Source organism: Lathamus discolor, chromosome 18 (assembly GCF_037157495.1).
Source record: "Lathamus discolor isolate bLatDis1 chromosome 18, bLatDis1.hap1, whole genome shotgun sequence".
Taxonomy (NCBI): domain Eukaryota; kingdom Metazoa; phylum Chordata; class Aves; order Psittaciformes; family Psittacidae; genus Lathamus; species Lathamus discolor.
In genome coordinates this window covers 6,641,377-6,663,376 of record NC_088901.1, presented here as the reverse complement: position 1 = coordinate 6,663,376, position 22,000 = coordinate 6,641,377, and the positions used below count along the sequence as shown (strand labels likewise).

The 22,000-nt window shown below is 61.1% G+C and overlaps 4 protein-coding genes across 9 annotated transcripts; 3 read left to right on the top strand and 1 right to left on the bottom strand.

Moving 5' to 3' along the window:
- Positions 1–1,212: 1,212 nt before the first annotated feature.
- TMEM222 (transmembrane protein 222) lies at positions 1,213–7,222 on the top strand. Its single transcript, XM_065697814.1, has 6 exons — positions 1,213–1,368; positions 2,390–2,474; positions 3,044–3,075; positions 3,799–3,895; positions 3,985–4,115; positions 4,656–7,222. The coding sequence occupies exons 1-6, from the start codon at positions 1,253–1,255 to the stop codon at positions 4,741–4,743; spliced, it is 549 nt and encodes a 182-aa protein (XP_065553886.1). The 5' UTR covers positions 1,213–1,252; the 3' UTR covers positions 4,744–7,222.
- A 1,106-nt stretch (positions 7,223–8,328) lies between these two features.
- On the top strand, positions 8,329–13,218 carry SYTL1 (synaptotagmin like 1). Of its 6 annotated transcripts, none has more exons than XM_065697543.1 (15): positions 8,329–8,463; positions 9,368–9,631; positions 9,896–10,044; positions 10,150–10,243; positions 10,489–10,525; positions 10,748–10,841; positions 11,019–11,113; positions 11,298–11,399; positions 11,691–11,857; positions 11,935–12,037; positions 12,118–12,279; positions 12,374–12,452; positions 12,523–12,622; positions 12,704–12,909; positions 12,978–13,218. In XM_065697543.1, exons 2-15 carry the CDS (start codon positions 9,417–9,419, stop codon positions 13,115–13,117), a joined length of 1,743 nt encoding a protein of 580 aa, XP_065553615.1. In that variant the 5' UTR covers positions 8,329–8,463; positions 9,368–9,416; the 3' UTR covers positions 13,118–13,218. The 6 variants fall into 6 exon arrangements, with proteins under 6 accessions (XP_065553615.1, XP_065553614.1, XP_065553613.1 ...); XM_065697542.1 differs by having other exon boundaries at positions 12,359–12,452; XM_065697541.1 differs by having other exon boundaries at positions 10,682–10,841.
- Positions 13,219–13,993: 775 nt separating this feature from the next.
- CD164L2 (CD164 molecule like 2) lies at positions 13,994–18,561 on the bottom strand. Its single transcript, XM_065697474.1, has 6 exons — positions 18,413–18,561; positions 16,875–16,979; positions 16,441–16,518; positions 16,225–16,293; positions 15,451–15,616; positions 13,994–14,354 (listed from the first exon to the last, which is right to left on the bottom strand). The coding sequence occupies exons 1-6, from the start codon at positions 18,483–18,485 to the stop codon at positions 14,348–14,350; spliced, it is 498 nt and encodes a 165-aa protein (XP_065553546.1). The 5' UTR covers positions 18,486–18,561; the 3' UTR covers positions 13,994–14,347.
- A 1,989-nt stretch (positions 18,562–20,550) lies between these two features.
- On the top strand, positions 20,551–21,642 carry GPR3 (G protein-coupled receptor 3). The gene is given in 2 exon segments (XM_065697473.1): positions 20,551–20,966; positions 20,968–21,642. Coding segments are annotated over 2 exon segments (984 nt in total). The 3' UTR covers positions 21,536–21,642.
- The last annotated feature ends 358 nt before the right edge of the window (positions 21,643–22,000 follow it).

Below are 22,000 nucleotides of genomic sequence, written 5' to 3'. Positions count from 1 at the left end.
TCAATGTAAGGATTTTTCCTCACTGAACAGAAAGTGTTCAGTTGAAATACAAACAACTTCTGTGTGCACCTTCCAGCCGAAGTGCCACAATGGGAAGTGTTTATTAGGAGCCAAAGCACCAGGCATGGCTTTGTGCTCGAGTGCCTGCCTTTCCTCAGCATTCTCTCCTTTGGAACTGGACTGGTTTGTGCGTTCCCTCACCCTCCCATTCCCAGGAGCACAATCTCAGGCTCTTGATCGATTCTTGATGCAGTGACAGGTCCTGCTGCGATGGTGCCCGCGCTGCAGCTGGACCTGGGGCACTCATGGCTCTGCTTCCACGCAGCAGCTCCTTCCCTCTTGGAGGGGCTGTCCTAAAACGTGGGCTAGACTAGGAAATGAGGTGGGATGTTAGGAAATGTCGGCTGCAGTGCGTTACTAAGCCAGTTGGGTTGAAGCCTGAGTACTCCTACAACATGCATAGTGTGTATTGACGGCATGCAGGCCACCTCTGGACTGTCAGCCAGCCCTTCCTACTGCCATTCTGCAGCTCCACAGGGGCATCCCCTCTGAGCCTTTCAAGCTGGAAGTTTCACTGGTATCTAATGCAGCCTCAGAACAGCGAGTGCATTGATGAATGGGGAAGGGTGGACTTGGTTTCGTCGTTGAGCAAAGGCAGGTATGGGAAAGCAGAGAGAATTCTTGGCTGAAGCAGCCACATGGGAGGAGGGCCCGGCCATGTGCAGGAACCAGCCAAGGTGCAGGTGAGCAGAACCCCTTGGCTTGGTGCTGTGAACACAACCAGGATGGAGATGGGCACCGCAGCCCCAGGGCTCCGTGCTAGGAGGGCATGAGCCAAGGAACGCACGGCAGGACACAATGAGACCAGGGACCATCCTCCCTCTTCTTCCCCCTCCTGCAGCGCACTGTCCCTGGTGGGTGACCCCTGCGACAAACCCATTTCTCCCTCCGCTCCCCGTGCAGTGTGAATCCAACCAACAAAGCAATGGTTGTTCTCCTAACCCGCTTCTCCCGTTGTAGATGCTCTTCCTGCCCTTTGCGGTCCCCTCCGAGGGGTTCATCCCCTCCCTCCCCCTTTGGCTCTACGGAGGAGCCCCGCGGAGCCGCACCGAGGGCCGGGGGTGTCCCGGCCCCCGGCCCGCTGCTGCCCCCCACGTACCGGGCCGCGCACTTCCTGGTTACCGGCCGTGCCCGGCAGCGAGCGCGGTCTCCAGGAAGTGACGGCCCGCGGCGGGCAGGGCCACGCCCGGGGATGGCGGAAGCGGAGGCCAAGATGAAGCAGTTCGGCGGCGGGGCCGGGGCCGGGCTGGAGGCGGAGCGCGGCCGCTTCCCGTACTGCGTGGTGTGGACCCCGATCCCCGTCCTCACGTGAGTGCGGGGCCGGCACCGGGGTCACCGGTAACCGAGGTGCGGGCGGGGAGCGGGAGCGAACGGGGTCTGGGTGCGGGCTGCTGGGAATCTGTGCGCGTCACTCGTGACAGGTCAGGAGGTGCCTTGTGGGCCCCGGGGGAGCTTCCCGGTTTCCCTCCGGCTGTGGGGCAAATCAGGCGCGAACCGCGGCGTCGGGAGCGAGGAGGCTCGGGTTCGTCCTTCCTCTTCCCCGCCGGTGCCGGTGAGGTGATGGTGTTGGCTGAGCCAGAGTGGAAAGTCAGGCACAAGACGCGGTGTGCGGGTGCCAAGGTTGGGAATGGCACTGTTGAACCTTCTTGTGAGGGGAAGCTGCAGCTTCCCTGTTGCTGTTTCCCATCCGGCCACAAACCAGCTTTGGTTTTACCTCTTTTCAGTGAGGTTTCAGTTAAGATTCACACCTTGGTCTACTTTTCCTAAGCTTTTATCCTCATTTCCCGCTGCAACTGCTGAAGAGAGCTGTCCTGCTGTCATTCACATGGCATCGTATCTGTGGGTTCATGCCCTGATGAATAGGGGCATCTTCCTCTTGATACGGTTTTGCTGCAGGAATGTCAGTGTTATACTCAATAACAGCTCTGTTTTCTCCCTCTGACACTTCCTGGCATCCTTGGAGACTTGAAAGAGTGTTGAGAGGCGAGTTAGGAGAAGGAAGAAGTGTCCCCTCTGAAGCACTGTAGCAGTGTTACATCCAGCCGTGCCTTCTGGCGGGTAAACCCTTGCACAGGTGGGGAGGAGAAAGTCTTGGAACCAACGGGACCATTTAGAGGAGGGAATGCTCTTCCTGGAGCCAGGATCCCTGGTTTCTGCCTGGGGCGCTTACATCTGGTTTGCTGTGCCAGCTCTCAGCCATGTATAATGTGTTAACTGGGCCTGTCTGTGCTGTGCCATGTGGCTGGGTGTGCTCTTGGCAGCAGTCGCATGCCCTCGGTGTGACTGGGGGGCACATACCTCAGGTGATGGCTGTTTCTTGCCTCCACAGATGGCTCTTCCCGATCATCGGCCACATGGGGATCTGCACATCCACTGGAGTCATTCGGGACTTTGCGGGGCCGTACTTTGTCTCAGTGAGTAGATGATGGATGCTCAGTGGGTAAACGATGGATGCAGGTGCTCAAGCAGAAGCTGTGCTTGAGCACCTCCTCACCTTCACTGGTATAATTACAGTAACATGAGGAGTAAAAGCCGCCTTCCAAATTCCTCAGCATAGTAACAATCGTGCTGCTTGGCACCAGGTGTGTGCTAATCCTCGAAGCTGCTTCGTAGTCCAGTGGACTTTAACAGTAAGGTTATAGTTCAGTGGATTTTGAAAGTAAGGGAGTTTTAATTTGGGATTATTAATACTCTGAATAACTTGGGACGTTTAACAAAGTGTTAACACTTGAAAACAAGGAACAGTTAGGGAACAAAGGATTTCTACCACAAAGCTAGATGTCTAGAGTATAAATTTATTTGTGCCCAGGAGCATGAAAGCAATTGAAACCTAAATCCAGACACACAAATGACAGGCTGCTGAGGCAACGTGGCAGCTTCCTCAGTAAGTGGTGGCGGGCTGGAACATGGGCTTCCAGCAAGAGGCATGTCATGGATCTTGTGCTGCCTTCTATCCTCTTGAGATGGTTTTCCTCTTTTCTAGGAAGACAACATGGCATTTGGGAAGCCAGTGAAGTAAGTGCTCCTGTTGGTTCTTATCAAACTAACCAACTAACCTGCTTAATGGGTTTTAGAGAGGTGCCTGGGCTTTGGTGTGCCTGTCAGAGCAGGTTTACACTTTGAATGGCAGAAGGCTTCCTATGCTGGGATGTGAAAACAGTCCAGAGCTTTGTCTGTGCCCCAGAGATCTGAACGTTCTCTCGGCTACAGAGGTGCCCCAGGGGCTTGGAGACAGACAGAGAGCTGGGCTGGTTCAACCCGGAGAAGGCTCCTTAAGTGGGAGACCTTAGAGCAGCTCCAGTGCCTAAAGGGGCTACAGGAAACCTGGAGAGGGGCTTTGGACAAGGGCCTGTAGGGACAGGCCAAGGGGAATGGCTTTAACCTGCCAGAGGGGAGACTGAGATGAGCTCTTAGGCAGAAGCTCTTCCCCGTGAGGGTGCTGAGGCGCTGGCACAGGGTGCCCAGAGAAGCTGTGGCTGCCCCATCCCTGGCAGTGTTCAAGGCCAGGTTGGACACAGGGGCTTGGAGCAAGCTGCTCCAGTGGAAGGGGTCCCTGCCCATGGCAGGGGTTGGAGCTGGATGAGCTTTAAGGTCCCTTCAACCCAAACCAGGCTGGGATTTGATGACTTTTGAGGCTGTGAATTTCTCTTAAGTTCATTGAACATCTTCCTGCTGGGAAGAGCAGGAAGTTGTGAAGGTGCAGCAGTGATGCAAAAGGATCTGTTCTCATACTTCCAGGTACTGGAAACTGGATCCCAGCAAAGTATACTCCACCGGTTCCAATGCCTGGGACACGGCTGTCCACGATGCCTCAGAGGAGTACAAGCACCGAATGGTATGGTTCTAGTGATGATGTCCTGGCTGTGCGTGGAGGGAAGCCCCAAGAACAGGGTTTCTAATGCTGTGCCCCTTTCTGTGTTCCAGCACAACCTCTGTTGTGATAACTGCCATTCTCACGTAGCTCTGGCCTTAAACCTGATGAGATACGATAACAGCACCTCCTGGAACATGGTGAAACTGTGCTTCTTCTCCCTGCTCTATGGGAAGTATGTGAGGTGAGTGGAGGAGCAGCCTGATTCAGCAGTCACAGGAGTTGTTTCTTTCCTTCTTCCAAGCCCTGTAAAGCTTCAGCCTGTCCTGGAGAGAAGGGAGAACCATCTCTCCCCCACAACATGTGGGGGTGTTGCTGGTAGCTGATGCTGTCACTGCCAGTTCTTAGGAGAAGAACCAAGAGTGCCCCAGATGCTGCTTGCAAAACACTGTATCTGGCAGCTCATTTATGGCACTTGGAATTTGGGAAATGCTCACTAAAGCAGATCCCCCCCTTGTGTTGTCCATTGGCTGGGGTAGGTCAGAACATAAGGTCACAGCATAGCTTGTCTCCAAGGGTTACTGGTTTCTCTGTTGTCTTGATTAAATACAGCAGCAGTCAGCCCTTGTAACAGGGCTTCATATTTGGTGCTCTTCTGTCCCTGCTCCTGTCTGCAGGTTTGAAAGGTGCTGGTCTCTGCCTTCAATTGAAGCTGGAAGCTCCCTTTTGTCTTTCTCTGCTCATTTCCCATGTTTAAACACTTCTCCTCTGTCCTGTTTTGCAGCATAGGGGGATTTGTGAAGACCTGGCTGCCCTTTGTCCTCTTCTTGGGGGTGATTGTGACCGTGGTTCTCACTCTTCATTTGCGGTGATGGCAGCTCTGAACTCCCCATCCCATGGGCACCCAAAGGAAGAGACTGTGACTGATGCAGCGAGGTGGAGGCCTGGCACTCTGGGAAGAGTTTTCCAGGGAAGGTGGCAGCTCGCTCCATTGTAAACAGCTCCTCTTGAAGCTTCTTTTCCTCCTTTTGTTCTGTTGGTGGCATCTCCCAGCAGCAGGGCTTCCACAGCCGCCTACTCTCTCTCTTGCTGCAGCCTGGTAGGTAGGGATGCAGCCAGGAGAGGAGAGGGAGGTGTGGGCACCTTTCTTTCATCACCACATACAGCCACAAGGCAAACCCTGCCTCCTGGTTCTGGAGCACAAGATGCCCCTTGTAAGGTTCTCTCTAGTTGCTTCCTCTGGGCAGAGGTCATCAGATGCTTCCTCAGTCTCCACCAAGGAGCTGTTGTCTCCCTGTTGCACATTTCCAGGTGGAGGTGTGGGGTTCCTCCTGGGGATGTCGGGTGCCACAGCACCCCATTGGTGACAGGAAGGTGTTGATGCTCCTCTGAGGAACACTCTGTGGCAGGGCCAGTTCATCCCGTCCTGCTGGGGAGCCCAGGAAGGCAGCAAAGTCCATCCACTGGCTTGGTACAGTGCAGGGCAGGCTGTACACTTCCAATGGCCTCTTGCAGAGCTGGGAGCCTACTGCTGAGTCCCTTTTAGCTTGTGCCAGAGAACACAGAGCATCCCTGCTTCTCCCTGGGCTCTGAGCAGCTCAGGTTGTCGTTACACTGCTCACCAGCCACTTTCCTTCCCTTTGCTCCCCTGTCCTTTGTGTGTTGCAGCATTACTGAGCCTGCAGAGGCGGCTGGAGCAGCAGGTACATGTCTCTGGGAGGCTCAGTGTAGGGGTTTGAAAGCATCCTGAGACCTGAGGCCATCAGAGCTTAACAGAAGAGGTGAAGGGACTGGAAGATGCCCATGTTCTGGTTGGGTTTTGCAGCATTAAACTGGGGCCCTGGGTTCCTTGTGACTGGTTCCAGGGTGGTGCACAAGCTCTGAAGTGCTTTGCAGGACTGGCTTTGATGTAAGAGATACTGCTCTGGCAGCATCAAGGGGCTGATGGCCCTTTGAAGCCCTGGATGGGACAGGACAGGTAGTAGGAGGATAGCTCCAGGTCTCCTATGGAGAGGTTCTAGCCTCAGATGCTGCTTGTTGGGGGGCTCTGAGCCAGGCAGCCTGTTACACACGTGTGGCTAAAGGGTGATGTGCAGTTGAGCGGGGCCCCCAGACTGCAGAGGGAAGAAAACAGCTTTCCCAACTTCTCCAGCCCTATGGGAGGGGTGGGAACCCCTCTTTGACTGCTCCATCCCTGCATTTCCTCCTTTTCCTCAGTCACCTTCACAGACCCGCTTCCCCTCAGCATTCCACTGTGTGTCACCTGGTACTGGCTGTTGTGGAGTGGGTGAAGATGCTCAGACCTCACTGCATGGACCTGGAGCCAAAGCAGAGGTTGGTGCCTGCTCTGTGCAGTCATTCCAAGCCTGTGGAGAGCAAGCCCGAGGGTACTGGGCCTGGTGCTGATGAGGAAGCCAAGCTCTTGATCAAAGAGAGCCTTGTGAGGAAAGGGTGGTGTCTGGAGGTGTCTCCCAGCTCCCCTGCCTCGCTCTCTGGTAAAGCACCCCAGGATGAGCCGGTTGAACAGGAGGGGCTGGTCCTTTGCTCTGCTCTTGATGTGAGTGATTCCTCAGTGACCTGCCAAGGATGTGCTCAGAGCCCCTGGCCCCAGGGCTGGAGCCTCTTACACCGTAGCAATAACCTCGAGTCTCAGTGTCTCACACGTGGGGTCAGTGTGGTATCAATGCGAGCGTTGCCAAAGCTGAGACCTGGAGCTGAGAGTGGGGCTGCAGCCACATTCCCTGCTCCTGGCACTCCCAAAGCCATGTTCAGTGCCATTCCCCACCTCCTTTGCTCCTCGTGCTTGAACCAGAGCTGGGTTCCAATGGAGACTCCTCAAGCAGCAGCAGATGGGCTCGGAGCAGGATGGAGGCTGCTGGGGAGGAGGGCAGCGCTACACGCATGTCCTGGCTCTGCAGCCATCCTGCTCCCACCAGCAGAGATGGAAGGAATGGCATCCAAAGGGAACACCAAAGCCCAGAGCTGAGGTACCACAAAGCATTTGGGCTGGTTGGGTTCTTCCTGTCACTGTGACTGTGTGGGGAGTGTGCTGCTTCCTCTGGTGCAGGAGGTGGATGAGGAGCATCCTCTCCTTGCAGCTCCTCTCATCTCACCACTGGCTCCTTGCAGTGCCCCCCTGCACAAGCCACGTTAAAGCTTCCCGCTGTCCCTCACCTTCCCTCTGCCTGTGGTTGCGAGGCAGAGCTCTGGCCTTGCAGTTGCTCTCCAGTCATTTCCTCCTCTCTTCTCCTGCTCCCTGCTGGGCACCGGATCCCTCTGTTGATACTGAAACTGCTTCTGTGCTTTCAGCATCCTGAGGGGGGAATAAACTCGTTTCTGTGATGTCTCCAAGTGCTTCCAAGACTCTTCCTTCTCCCAGCACTCAGCCAGGAGCAGCGTTGATGTTCCCCCTTTCCCATTCCTCTCCTGCCCCAAGGAATGGAGTCTGGGGACAGGAGGGGCCCAAGTGCCACTGCAGGGAGCATCTCTTGGAGCCAGGGATGTGCCACTGTGGTTGGGTTGGGAGGAGCAGGGGCTTTGCCCTGGCTTCCCTGTTCGGTTCCCTGCCAGCACAGGAGCAGGAGCCAGGCAGGATGTGCAGATCCAGCCCTGTGTTCCCTGCTCCCAGCAGGATACCACTGCCTGGCCTGGGAGCGCAGGAGCTGGGCTGTGGAGCACTGCACTGATGCTGCTGCTGCAGCTACGTTTCTGTTCCATCCCATAGCCAGAAGCCAAAGCTGTGCAGAGTGGGAAGAGCAGCCAGGAATGGGGTTGTGGATAAGGCTCAGGGATGGAACGGAGCAGCCATGTCACAAGCACCACCTGGATCCAATCCTGCACAGCCCCTCCCTCCATCTGAACCACGCTGCGGGTTGCATGGAAGCAGCTGGGACAGTCACGCTCAGCACCTGGTTGTGCCCGGGGGCTGGGACATGCGATCCTGCTCCTCATTCCCTCTGCTACAGCCCAGACTGGGAGGCCACTACTGGGAGCCAGGGAGGAGGCCGGGAAGTGGGATCCATCCCAATGTGCTGCAGGGAACCAGCTCAGTGCGATGGAGCCTCGTGCCCTCCACGTGCGATGGTGCAGCATGACCAACCCCCTACTCCTGTGGGCTGGGGCTGCTTCAGCACAGGGAGCGGGGCTGGGGGGTACCCATGGGATAGGAGATGTGGGGCTGGGGGTACCCATGGGGCAGCCCAATGCAGCCCAGTGCAGCCCAATTTAGCCCAGTGCAGTTCAGTTCAGCCCAGTTCAGCCCATTCCAGCCCAGTGCACCATGGCAGGGCAGGGGGGAGAGTTGGGGGTCTGGCTCCCCTCACCCTGCCTGTGGGGGGGCTGCATTGGATCCCCCCATGGTCCATCCCCACCATCGCAGCTCGCTGTTGCAAAGCAGGATGGTCCCCCCCTCCCCCCCCGCGGCTCACGGGGAGGTTGGACTGGTTGGACTGGTGCGGGGGGGCCGGATGCAGCACCCTCTGCCGGTGCTGCCGTCTGCACCCACTGTTGGTGCCGCTCAGTTCCGGGGGGGGAACACCCCCGAGCGGGGCCGGTGACCGGAGACAGGCGGCAGCATCGTCCCAGTGACACCGGTAACGTGCGTGTGCGGGTCCGAGCCCCCCCGGCCCAGGTGCTGGGTGCAGGGTGCGGGTAGGGACATGGGGCGGTGCTCCTGGAAGGGGCCGCGGGTACTGTGGGCACACTGGGATGGGGAAGGGGGTCGTGGGGGGCAACGGGGGTGTGGAGAGGGGGATTGAGGTGTCCTTGGCAGCACAATGAGATGTGGTGGGGTGGGACTGGGGTGTCTCTTGGTGGACGGGGACATGGGGGTGCTCCTTGGGAGGCACGGGTTGGGGTGAGAAGGCCCCGGGAGGGGTCCAGGGGGTCTCTACCTGTCCCTGTGCAGACCCGCCAGTCCTGCTCCCCAGGGCTGGGGGAGGCGCACCCATGGGGCTGGGGACCCACAGGGCTCAATAAGGGCACCCGTGGGGCTGGGACAGGACCCTCTGTAGGGCTGGGGCCACTGGTGTCCAAGCCCCATGGTGACAGTGGGTGCTTGGAGGGTCCCCAGGGGGCTGGGGGGAGGGAGACAGGACTGATCCTGCCCCACTGCTGCTGCAATATCCTGCCCTCATTGGGCAGCACTTCCCCAGCGCTGGGGACAGGAAGGGCAGCAGTGGGGTGATGCACGAGCCCCCCTGGCAGCCGACATCCTGAGAGCTGTCACGAGCTGAGTCCGGTCTCAGCCTGGTTCGGCCTCAGCCCCCTTTACCCCTTGCGGCATCAGAGGGGACCCGTGGGAAAGCAGCAGGGCCGGGGCAAACACCCTTGGCAAACATGGGCAGATCCTGGCACAAGGCCTGGCAGCAGGAGGAGCTCCCTGAGCTTTCCCATGTGATTGCTCCTGCTCTTGGCACCCTCAGTTTGTCCCCACTGGGGGTGTTTTGGGGTGCAATGTGAGTGTGTTCATGCCAGGCTCTCCCTATCTCTCTGCAGAGGGTCAGGATGATTCCCACCCCAAAGTATCCCCAAGGTCTCTCTCCAGATGTTGGCATCGCTGGTGCACGCCAAGTGCACTGAGTGCCCCACATCCCAGCACCCACCGAGGCCAGCACCCAGGGGTGCCCCCGTCCCCACCATGGAGCTGGGGGCTGAGGTGCTGCTGGACCTGAGCTTCCTAACGGAGGAGGAGCGCCGCACCATCGCCGAGGTGCTGCGGCGGGACTGGGTGCTGCGCCAGCGCGAGGAGGGGCGCATCAGGTGAGGCGGGGTTCCCTGCTTGTGTCACCCTTGGGGACACCATTGAACCCCCCACGAGCAGGCGGGCTGGGGATGGAGGCACCCATTGAGCCCAGGGTGAAGCATCCCATCGGGTGATGCTATCGGGGGCCCCAACCCTGAACCAGTCCTGGGGACTCCATGAGGTGATGAAGATGGTGGTGATGGGGATGGTGGGGATGGGGATGGTGGGGATGGGGTCCAAGGCAGCAGTGTGGGGGGGCCCAACGCTGCCTCTGCCACCAGTGAGCTCCGCAAGTCGGTGTCAGACCTGACGCAGTTGTGGACCCTCACTGGGGACTGGTTTTGTGATGCCCGTGCCCAGCGCCACCGGCACAATCACCTGGGCTCCGACCTCGTCCGTGCCTCCATCCGGCGCAGGAGACAGCCCCAAGGTCAGTGATGGATGGGATGGGGTGAGATGGGATAGGATGGAACAGGATGGGGGGACACTGGGGCCATGTCCATCCCTCTGAGGTCCCCCATGTCGCCCGGAGCAGGGGAGCCGGAGCATGGCCCCAGCCTGGAGGCCATTGCTGAGCCACTGGTGGAGGAGAAGGAGGATGATGATGGTGTGGGGGAGCCGGAGGAGAGGTGAGAGTGGGAGCTCCTATGGGTACCCTGGGGTGCCTTGGCGGGGCTGGAGGTGGGAGCAGAGCCCACGGTGAAGGGGGTGGCTCTGGTGTCTGTCCGCTGTCCTGGTGTCTGTCTGTCCTCCACGCAAGGGGGGGGGGTGTCTGTGGCCCTGCTGGCCCCTATAAATGGATGTGGGGACGAGGGAGGGAGCTCTTCAGCCTCATGCCTTAATGAGACAAGCTAATGATGGCCTTTCCTCACAGGCCCCTTACAGAGGTACAGGCAGCAGCAACGCCCCAGGTTGGTGGCTGGGGGGCAGGGGGTATCTGATGCCCTGATGATGGGCTCAGTCAATGCCTGGGTCACCCTGATGCCGTAGCCCTGGGGCTGCGGTGTCACCCAGGAGGGTGCTGCAGTTGGGGTGTCCCATGGATGTCCCACATGTGATGTCCTCAGGGACCCAGAGGGGAGCAAGGTGGGGAGAGGTGTGCCCATTGTCACCATGTCTGTGCCACCCCGCAGCCCAGCCCCGCAGCCCCAGCTCTGGAGGGGACGCCAGGGCTGCTGCAGCAGGGGGACAGTCCCGTGAGGGAGCAGCATATCCCAGCCCAGCCAGGTACCTGTGATGGGGGCACCAGTGCTGCGCTTGGGGGGGGTTGGAGCCCCTCAGCGCTGCTCAGCAGCCCCCTGCCCCCTCCCAGCCCCACATCATCTCTTCACTTCCCTCTTGCCAAAAGAGGGGACCCCCTCTCCTATCCATGGGGGAGCCCCAATCCACCCCGCTCCCTTGCAGGTGGCACAGCCAATGGGAGACCCTTGGGCACATCCAGCACAGAGGAAGATGAGGAGGAGCCCCATTCTGCATGCTATGACCCTGGTGCTGGGGAGGTGGGATAGTGGGACGGGGGTGGTGGTGGGGTGTCTATGGGGCTATATAGGTCTCTATGGGGCTGAGGAGGCTGTCTGGGGGTGCAAAGTCAGCATGCTACTGGGTGCTGGGTGCCCTCAGGAGCCCACACTGAGGATGGGCTGCAGGGGGAGGTCCTCACCCCTCTTTGCTTTGCATTGCCAGGGGCTGGGGACCCCCCCAATGGTGTCCCCACAGAATGGCCACGCACCCCGAAGCAGCCTCCTGAGCACCAGCTCTTCCGTGTCCAGCCTCAGTTCCTCCACGGTACGGGGCAGGAGGTGGGGGTGTATCTGTATGTGCATGTGCATGTGCGTGTGCATGTGCGTGTGCATGTGTATGTGCGTGTGCATGTGTATGTGCATGTGCGTGTGTATGTGTGTGTGTATGTGCGTGTGCATGTGCGTGTGTATGTGTATGTGTATGTGCGTGTGCATGTGCATATTCATGTGCATGTGCATGTGTATGTGTGTGTGCATGTGCATGTGTATGTGTATCTGTGTCTGTATCTGTATGAGGGGGTCACCTCTGCAGCCCCCTCACCCTGTCCCCCCGCAGCTCAGCAGCAGCCTGATGAGCCTGTACAGCGAGGGTGAGCTGGGCAGGGTGCCCGTGAGGGGCTGTGTCCAGTTCTCCCTCCGCTACGACCCAGCCAGGAAGGAGCTGCAGGTCCATGTCCTGCGGTGCCGGGAGCTGGCCGAGGCCAAGAAGCAGCGGTCAGACCCGTGAGTGCTGCAGCAGCCCCCAGCAGTGATGCCTGCGGGGGTACCTGGTGCATCCTCACCTTGTCCCTTGGCTCCAGGTACATCAAGACGTACCTGCTGCCGGACAAGTCCAACCGCAGCAAGCGCAAGACCACGGTGCGCAAGAGGAGCTTGGACCCCATCTTCAATGAGACCCTCAAGGTTTGGGGTGTCCCTGGTTCGAGGGGGGATGCATGGCTGCAGGGGAGGTGACCTCACCCTGCCTGTGTCCCCCACACCAGTACAAGCTGGAGAAGAGGGACCTGCAGGGCCGGACCCTGAACCTCTCGGTGTGGCACCACGACAGCCTGGGCAGGAACCTCTTCCTGGGAGAGGTGGAAATCGCCTTGGGCACCTGGGACTGGGACAACACTGGCCCCGAGTGGTTCAGCCTCCAGCCACGGGTGAGCCCCCAGACCCTCAGCCAGGCACCCCCAACACCCAGCCCCAGCCCAGCGCCACATCCACAACACCCCATAACAGCCCCATCCTCCCCAGACGCCCGTCTCCTCAGACGGCCTTGCCAGCCGGGGCAGCCTCAACTTGGCACTGAAGTTCATCCCTGCCGGCTCGGAAGGTGAGAGGTGCCCTTGGGCGCCTGGGGCGGTCGGGCACCGCGGGGGATCCCTGACCCCTCTTGCCTGTAGGCGGGGGGATGCCACCCACAGGTGAGCTGCACATCTGGGTGAAGGATGCTCAGAGCCTCGTCCCCCTGCAGAGCGGCACCGTGGATGCTTTTGTGCAGTGGTAAGGGGATGAAGGCGCCCTTGGGGGGCACACATAGGTGCTGGTGGGGTGTGTGTGTCCCTCACCCTGCTGTCGCTCCAGCTACGTGCTGCCAGATGACTCCAAGGTGAGCCGGCAGAAGACACGGGTGGTGAAGCGGAGCCTCAACCCGCTCTTTAACCACACCATGGTGTACGACGGATTCCAAGCCAAAGACCTGGCCGAGGCGTGCGCCGAGTTCACCCTTTGGCACCATGAAGCCTTTGCCAAGCGCCAGCTTGGTGGCATCCGGCTCAGCCTGGGCACCGGTGAGCAGGGAATAGCTCCGGGTGCCCGCCGTGCTGTGACAGGGGGTGACACGGTGATCTTTCCATAGGGAGCAGCTATGGGCTACCCGTGGGCTGGATGGACTCCACAGCGGAGGAGCGGGGGGTGTGGGGCCGCCTGCTCCAGCAGCCCGGGCAATGGGTCGAAGCTCTCCTACCCCTCCGGACCAACCTTGTCCCCAGGGCATAGCCTCCAGCCCCACGGTGGGGGGCAGAGCTGAGCCCGGAGCATCACTGCGGGGCTGGGCTCTGTGCCCCATCAGCAGCAATGAAGTGGCACCGGAGGGCTCATGTGGTGGCTGTTTATTGCAGTGGGCACCGGACCCTCACTTCTCCCTCCAGTGTGGGGCTGGAGACACCCCCCCCCCCCACGCCCCACTGCTGCCAGTGTGGGGCTGTCCCCTCCATCACTGTTCCTGTGTGTGCCCCCCGGAATGGTGCCGAGCACCGGCAGAGGCGGTGCCCTGCGCTGAGCTGCCCCTTTCCTTGTGGGGAGACTCCGCACCGGGCTGCCCCGTTCCCTCCCGGATTGCTCCCTACCGGGGCCGGTTCGCACCGGGAGGGTCGGTCCCTTTCGTCGCGCTCCACTTCCCCACGGCCGGGCTTGGGTCCGGCCTCACCGCATCCTGCGCCCAACGGCACCGGTTGCAAAGGGCCGATTGTGAAACAGGAGAGAGGGGAAGGGGAAGCGGTGGCACCCGGGGCATGTCCCCGCTTCTCGGCGGGGCGAGGGGCCGGGCAGCACCCCCGTACCCGCACTGCATCCCCCTGGGCACGGTGAGCGGCTGGGGAGGGTCCCAGGGACAGGGACAGGGATGGAAGTGGCCGGGGCACCAGCGGGGAGCACAAGAGCTGGACACGGGGCTGTGACCCGTGGCCCTGAAGGGAAGGGCTCGGTCTGTGGTGAGGTGCAGGGGCCACACTGGGACAGCACATGCAGAGGAGGCACCCACCAATGTCCCCAGTGCAGGCACAGGTTTGGCACCCACTGCTCGGGCTCTGGGGGTGACAATGGGTGACAAGGACACGGACACCAGGAATAGCAGGAAAATCCTTTATTGGGTCTCTGTCCCCTCTGTGCCAGAGTCCCCCTGCTGCCAGCCATGGCTGCATGCCCTCTGATGCCCCCGAGGCTTGGATTTAGGGCTGGATGGGCCCCGTGTGCCTGCCTGCACCCCTCTACCACGCTGGGTGCAACAAGCCTGGAGCACCCACTGGGTGACAGGTCCCACCCTGGTGCCCCCCAGGGCAGAGCCAGTTGCATAGTTGTGATGTGGAGCCCTGTGGGGCCCCGTGCCCGTGGAGGCGGACAGTCCTGCAGCAGTCAGGGATGCTGGCAGGGATGCAGGCAGGGATGCACTGGCCTCTTCTCTGCCTGCCCCATGGAGGACGAAGGCAGCACCTCCCCAGCCCGATGGCCTCAGATCCTGGTGCAGTGGACAAAGAGCAGGCAGCAGAAAGGGCCCGGGTGGATTTGCCCAGCGGGGGTGGGGAGGGATGTGCAGGGTGAGGATCCAGCCCTTTGCAGCCCCCCCAGGGAGTGGGATGCAGGGAGGGTACCCAAGTGTGGTGGCAAAGCCATGGGGAAGGGCTGGTCCTGCACCGAAGAGGAGGGATGGGGGCACTTACTGTAAACCCCCCCCCAGCTACACCCCCACTGGACATGAGACAGAAGCCACCTCACAGAGTTTAATTGGGGCAGCCCCAGCTACAGGCGTCACCCCACAGCACACAGCACGCACCCCCCAGACAACACACAGACAGGGGGGGACCCCCCAAACACCCCACAGCAAGACAGAGGCACAGCAAAAGCACACAGCAAGACCCCTCTATGGTGAGCCCCATGGCTGAGGGGAGGCAATGGGGCAGGGGATGCCCAGGGTGGGGAGGGGACAGATGTGCAAGGGGCCGTGCATTGGCTCCATCCAGGTGCTCCATACGGGGGGGGGGGGGGGGGGATGGGACGGGACGGGACGAGGGGGGACCCCCTTTTCCTTCCTGCACTAACGACTCCCAGGAAAACAGCAAACGAGTTGGGAAACACCCCCCATGCACACCAGGAGAGGGACCACGACACCCCCGACTTCCCCCCAGGTAGGGGTGAGGGAAGGGTGAAGCTCTGAGGGTGCAGGTCCCCATTGCCACCAGCACCCAGGACCTACTGGTTGTCCTCTCTGGCAGCGTGCAAAGAAAGAGAGATGGGGCACGGCCCCCCCCCACTGTTAGACACAGTGAGCCCCATGGCACAGGGGTGAGCCCCCCACCTTGGCTCAGCCAGGGTCCCTGACCTCCCTATGGGGCTCAGAGGCAGGATGTGGCCAGGCAGCAACAAACTGAGGACACCATGGAGAGGACAGGCAAGGGGGGATGGAGCCCCTCCATCCCCAAAATCCTCCCCAAACACAACGGGGATAGGCACAAACAGCCACAGGAGACACCACTGAGGACATGGCCACAGAGCCCCCCCCCACTGACCCCCACTTCGCGCCATGTGGGACCCCCCTCCATCCATGAGGGCCTTACAGCGTTTGGTAGGTGCTGTCCTTAGACTTGATGAACTTGATGATGAAGAAGACCACAGCCTGGATGCTGAGCACCAGCACGATGCCACCGATGAAGCTGGCCGTGTCGAATCCAGGAGGGTGGAACTCAGGGCTGCCCGTCAATGGGGCGCTTGTGCTGGTGGTCCCTAATGGACATCAGGGATGGGGGGTTATGGGTGCTGTTGGCATCTGTGGGTACCCATGCTCCTGCCAAGGAGAGGGGATTCGGGATCCACATGGACCCCAGTGGCTCCATGGGGAGGGATGGTTGGATGTCCCCAGCAGCACATGGGTGCAGGGACAGGCTCAGCCCCTTCCCATACTGGAGCAGCCCATGGGAGAGGAGCCAACAGCAAAAGGATCCCGGTGGGATCAATAATTCAGAGGGCTCCGGGCTCCGGTTACTGGCTGTAATGAGCCCAGCGCTCTCCAGTTCCCGCTTCCTGGAAGAGGCTCCTGCTCCATGCCCTGCCCCTGCTCCGGACATGGCTCTTCCCAGCAGGGCTGGTTCCTGGTGGGCTGCAGGGTGTGACACCCCTGGCCGCATCCTGCCATTGCTGCAGCATTGCTTAGGGCACAGGGGGGCACAGGGACAGTGCTGTGAATGGGGACAGCGCTGGTACCTTGAAGCTCCATGGATGCAGCTCCAAGGGTGGCTCTGCTCATACATGGAGGGAAGCAGCTCATCCCATCCCACTGTCCCCTGTGGCACCCGGACCCCCCAGCCCAGCCCAGCACCCCCCGACCCACTCACTTGGTGCATGTGTCATTGTTGGCTCCTTGCCATGGGACCGTGGAGGCTCTTCAGTGGGGGACTTCAGCGCTGGCAGAGGATGGGGCAGAGGGAAAAGGATGTCAGGGGGTATCGCTACATCCCATTTCCTTGTGCCAGGGGTGGGATCTCACCCCCACAGCCCTGGCACCCCCAGCAGCAGGGTGCTGCTGGGTCTGGGGGTGCTGGTGGGGTTACCTCGGCACTGGGTGCTGGTGTTGTAGAGCACACAGGTTTCCCTTGCAGCGGCCCCTCTCCGCACGCAGCTCCCCTTCTCTGCAGGAAGAGGAGCAGGGTTTTCCTAAGGAACACCCAAGTGAGGGTTTGGGATGGGGAGAGCTCATTCCCAGGAGTGGGAACCCATCTGGGGGGTCACCTCCCATAGGGAAAATCCCCATAGAATGGCTTTGTAAACATTTTCCCCCATCTCCATTACTTGGTGCTGCTCTACTAGCATCTCCATGGAGGATTCCCAGAGTTATCCCAAGCCCAGCATAGCCACTGGATTCCCTGCTCGCACCAGGATGGGTCAGAGGAGATAGACATTGACCATGGGAAGCAGTGTGGCCCCAGCCCAGCAGTGGGGGCTGGGGGTGCCCCTCAGTGCCCCAGCCTCAACCCAAGCCCCTCACCTGGCTCCTCGGGGGTCCCACAGCGCACCCAGACACAGCCGGTGCTGTTGTGTGAGGCGGGGCTGCCCGTGCAGGTCTCACAGAGCTCCAGCTCACTGCACCCTCCTGCCAAGGCCAGGGGAAGGGGTGAGGCAGGGCCAGCACCCGTTCCCCCTCAGCCGGGATGGGGCTGGACCCTCTGCCCCACGAAGGAAGACTCCTTAGGATGCAGCAGGAGGGATAAGGACACCTCTTGCAGCACCAACCCCATTAAAATCATCCCAGGATGAAGGTGCATCCGGAGCATCTCTATAGAGGCAGTACCATGCAACCCAGAGCACCCAGGGCCATGCAGGGCTCACCCCATCGCCCCAGCCGTGAGTCACTTGGGTGCTCTGAGGTGCCCTGCCTGGAGCTCATCATTAATTTACGGCGCTGTCACAGGGAGGCTGCAGTGGGGAGCTGTGCCCGGGCCCTGCCTGCACCTCGCTGCATCCCACGCCTGTGCTGGCACCATCCTGGGAGTCAGCTGAGATCCATCCCCACCCTGGACATGATCCCCCCCGCCCAGGGCTCGCATCTTGTCCCAAGGAGTCTTTTGCCACGTTGGGACTGTAGAATCATAGAATGGTTTGGGCTGGAAAGGACCTAAAGATCATCCAGTTCCAACCCCCTGCCATGGGTAGGGACACCTCACACTAAACCAGGGCACCCAAACATTCCAACCTCGTTCTCGCTGCCCCCCCGCCCCGTCCCCTCCATGCAGTGAGTTTCCCACCGCACCACTCCTTTGGGGTGCACAGGTCCAGCCCGTCCAGCCCGTCCAGCCCCCCCCTCAGTCGGTAGGGCCATGCTCACTGATAGAAGCCTTTGCCTTCTCCCAAAGCAAAGGGGGTCACTGGTGGCATAAGGCACGGAGCGGGATGCTGTGGACCCAATGCATGGTGGGGGGCACAGCGCGGGTCTCCCCCCCAGCATCGCCGGGAGCCAATGGGGAAGTGGGACTTTGTTCACGAGGGTTTCAGGCAGGTTTGGGATTGAAGTTATTTTTATCGTGGCAGGCGCAGGAGCAGACGTTGGAGCCCAACGCTGGCAGCTCCCGCTCCTGCCCTCAGGTGTGGGGAGGGACCGGAACGAAACGGGGGGCAGCCGAGGGCAGCCCCGGCCCTGGGGTGCGCTGGGACACGTCACGGTGGAAATGCCCCCCCCCGAGCAGCGGGAGGACGGAGCTGGGGGGGGGGAGGGGTCAAAGACAATTCCCACCCGGAGCTACCCGCACCATGGGCAGGAGGGTGCCGGCTCCCAACCTGCCCCCCAGCCACGAACCCACCCGCACCCCGCTTGTCCCGCATTTGGGGGACCCCTCCGAGCACTGTGGGGGTTCCGGTCCCGCGAGTTCCCTCTCCCCAGACCGGACCCAACCGCTGGAAAGGGGCTCCCCATCGAGATGGGGGAAGGTCCCGCGGGGTTGAGGAGCGAGGGGAGCAAAAAACCCCCAGAAAAGTTCATCTGTCCCAAAGCTGCCAACTCCTCCCGCTCCCCCCCGCCCCCGGCCGTACCTGCGCGGGAGGGCGCTGGGCGCTGCGCCCATAGCAGCGCGCACAGCAGCGCGCAGCGCAGCAGCGAGGCCATGGCCCGGCGGGAGGTGTCGGGTGCGGAGCGCAGGGAGAGCGGAGTGGAGCCGCGGGCAGATGCGCGCCCGCGGGAGGCGGCCCCGTTGGGGGGGGGTGTGCGAGAAGGGGCGGCCCCGTCCCGCCTGGTCCCGCCCCGCTCCGCCCCTGGAGGCCAGGGCACGGCGAGGGGTGCTCCGGCGGTGCCTCCCCCGTTATCCTCCCATCCTCGTCCCATCGCGTGCGCGCTGCCGTGACCGTGGGGAAGGCCCTGTCCCAGGGCGGCTGCACCCTGAGCACGCAGGGCACGCACTGCACTGGGTGCGCTGCACACACTGCTCACTGCGTGTGCACTGCCCTCACCGCACGTGGTGTGTGCCCTACGCACACTGTGCACTGCCTGTACGATGTGTGCGCTGCGCTCGCTGCATGCCCTGCACGCTGACTGCGCACTGCACACCCTGCGCGCACTGCGCGCGCTGCCTGCAGGCTGCACTCTCAATACTGCGCTCACCGCACACGCACCCCAGAGCCGCTCCCTCTCTCTCCGCGCCCGGGGCCCCCCGCCCCTCCCAGGGGGTCCCTCTGCCGGTCCCACCCGGGGGGCGGCCACCGAGATGCGGGTGGGAGCCGGGCGCGTTCAGCACCGCGAACAGCTCCCGCCGGGCCGGGCCGAGCCGGGCCGGCTCCCGTCCCTCTCCCGGGGGCTCCCGCAGGGTCCCTCACCGGTCCCGTCCCGCTTCGGCAGCGGGGCCGGGCTAAACCCGCCTCCCCCGGGGGGTGCACAGCGCCGGGCTCCGAGGAACTGAAGAGGGGGAAAGCGTCCCGGCACTGTCCCGGGGGTGAGGGCGCCTCTTACCCCAGCTCCTCCTCCTCCTCCTCCTGCTCCTCCTCGCTCTCAGCCGCCTTCCCGAACCAACACCGCCCCCCCCCCCCCAGCCCTTCCCGCTTCTCCCGTCCATGAATTATTCATCCCCTCATGGGAGAGCCGTCGCGGAAGGGGGGGGGGGGGGGGGGTGGTGGTGGATGCTGAACCCCTCTTTGTGCTGGGGCGGGGGAACCCCCATTTCTCACGGGCCGCCCCTTTCACACCCCGTGGAACCCCCAAACCTCTGCAGCACGGGGGGACACAGAGGGGACGACCCCTCCTCTGCATGCACGTGGCGGGGGACCCCGGGTGGGCCGGTGGGGGAAAAGGGTGGACGCAGGAGGGACGCGGGGGCGGGGGGAGGCCGGGGGGGCTCTGTTTTTATGAATGGGCTGCTCCAGCCCCGATGCGATTACTATGCGGCGCGGCTCACAGGGAGCTGATTGGCTCTGGCGAGTCATTGACGTCACAGAGGGAAAAAGGGGATGGGGGGGGGCGGTGAGTCAACCTTCTCCCCTTCCCCATCACCCCCAATTCGCCCCCCCCCCGGCGGGGCTCGGTCACTATAAGTCGGCAGCGCCCATGGCAGCGGCGCCCGGGGCCGGGCTGAGCATCCCAGCAGGTGAGTGACGGGCACCGGGATGTGGGGGGACACCGGGATGTGGGGGGACACCGGGATGTGTCCAGGGAGGGAGTAAAGGGGGATTCCCCCCGCTGGGATGCTGATGGCGGGGCTGGGATGGGGCCGACCTAATTCACCTGCTGTTCGGGTTTCCATCAGTTGGGGCCCGACGCCCCGGGGATGGGCAGTAGAGGGATGTAGGTCCCATGTGTGTTCACCCAAGTCGTGCAGTGCACAAGCCCCCACAGGCAGAGCGGTAGGGGGTAGGGGGATGTGTTGTGCCCCCCCCCCTTTATTCAGATATTGGTTTTATTCTCTTGTAAATGAATTAAAACCAACCAAATGCCCCCTCCAGGAGCAAACACCCCTCAACACACAGCACTCTGCCCCCCTCCTGGGGACAACTTGGGGGGGGCACCCTGGGTCTGGTGTCCCCTCAGAAGTTGGAACCAGATGAGCTTTAAGCTCCCTTCCAACCCAAACCACTGGGCAGCTCTATGGAAAGACCCTGCCTGGATGTGGGGTGACAACATGGGGACCCAGGGGGTCCTGGTGTGGGTGGGGGGTACTGAGGGTCTGCCTTTGTTCTCCACCAGCATGATGGGGGAAAACCCCCCCAACTCCAGCGAGGGCCATCAAGGCTGGTTGGTGGCCTGGAACAGCAGCAGCAGCTCCTTGGACTTGGAGTCTATGGCGCAACCCCTTGCCTTGAACCCGTGGGATGTTGTCCTCTGCATCTCCAGAACCACCATCTCCTGTGAGAACGCCGTTGTGGTGGTGCTGATCTTCCACACCCTGGCTTTCCAGGCTCCCATGTTCCTCCTCCTCGGCAGCTTGGCCACAGCAGACCTTCTGGTTGGGTTGGGCTTGATCCTGCACTTTGCCTTTATCTACTTCATCCCATCAGAGGTGATCAGCCTGCTCACCATGGGGCTCCTGGTCACCTCCTTCATTGCCAGTGTCAGCAGCTTGCTGGCCATCACCATCGACCACTACCTGTCCCTCTACAACGCCGACCTCCTACTCGGAGAGGACAGTGACCAGGACTTACCTCATGTTGATCCTCACCTGGGGAGCCTCCATTCGCTGCGGGCTCCTGCCCATCATGGGCTGGAACTGCCTGAAGGAGCCCTCTGCCTGCAGCATCGTCAAGCCCTTGACGAAGAACCACCTCATCATCCTCTTGGTTTCCTTGTTCATGGTGTTTGTGGTGATGCTGCAGCTCTGCGTGCAGATCTGTAGGTTCATCCCCCACCATGCCCACCAGATTGCCGTCCAGAGACACTTCCTGGCCACTTCCCACTATGTCAGCACCCGGAAGGGCATCGCTACCTTGGCCATCATCCTGGGCACTTTCGCCTCGTGCTGGCTGCGCTTTGCAATCTACTGCCTGCTGGGGGATCACAGCCACCCGGCCCTCTCCACCTACGCCACCCTCCTCCCCACCACCTACAGCTCCATGATCAACCCCATCATCTACGCCTTCAGGAACCAGAAGATCCAGAGACTGCTGTGGGCCGTGTGCTGCGGGTGCTTGTCCTCCACCATGCCGTTCCGCTCCTGCTCCCCCAGTGACGTCTGACACAGCCCGGCCCTGTCAGACCCCTTCTCATCCCCTTGGAATCAGGCAGCTCTTCCCAACCCTGTCCTTTTGGGCTTCTCCTCTTCTATTTCCCCACTTTTTGAGTTGACAAGAGAGAAAAGCATATTTTCTAGCCATGATAAATATATGGGATGTGGGAATCCTCGTATTTCCTTTACATCTATTGATGATACTTTATTTTTCTAAGGGGGACATTCATTCACCTCTTGTTTTACAACCTCGTTCTTTACATCAGAGAATGAATCTATTTTGTACATTAGGGGCGGGGGGGGGTTGCACTCGCAGGAGGGAGTCTCAAACCCACCCCTTCTCCCATCCATCCGCTTATTTATTAACTTTAATTAGCATCCAATGTGATTTTCACACCTCCCTCCTGCCGGCTCAGCGCTGGGGGCTGCTGCCCTCTAGTGCTCGCTGCCTTTGGGTCCCCCCCCTCGCAGCGCT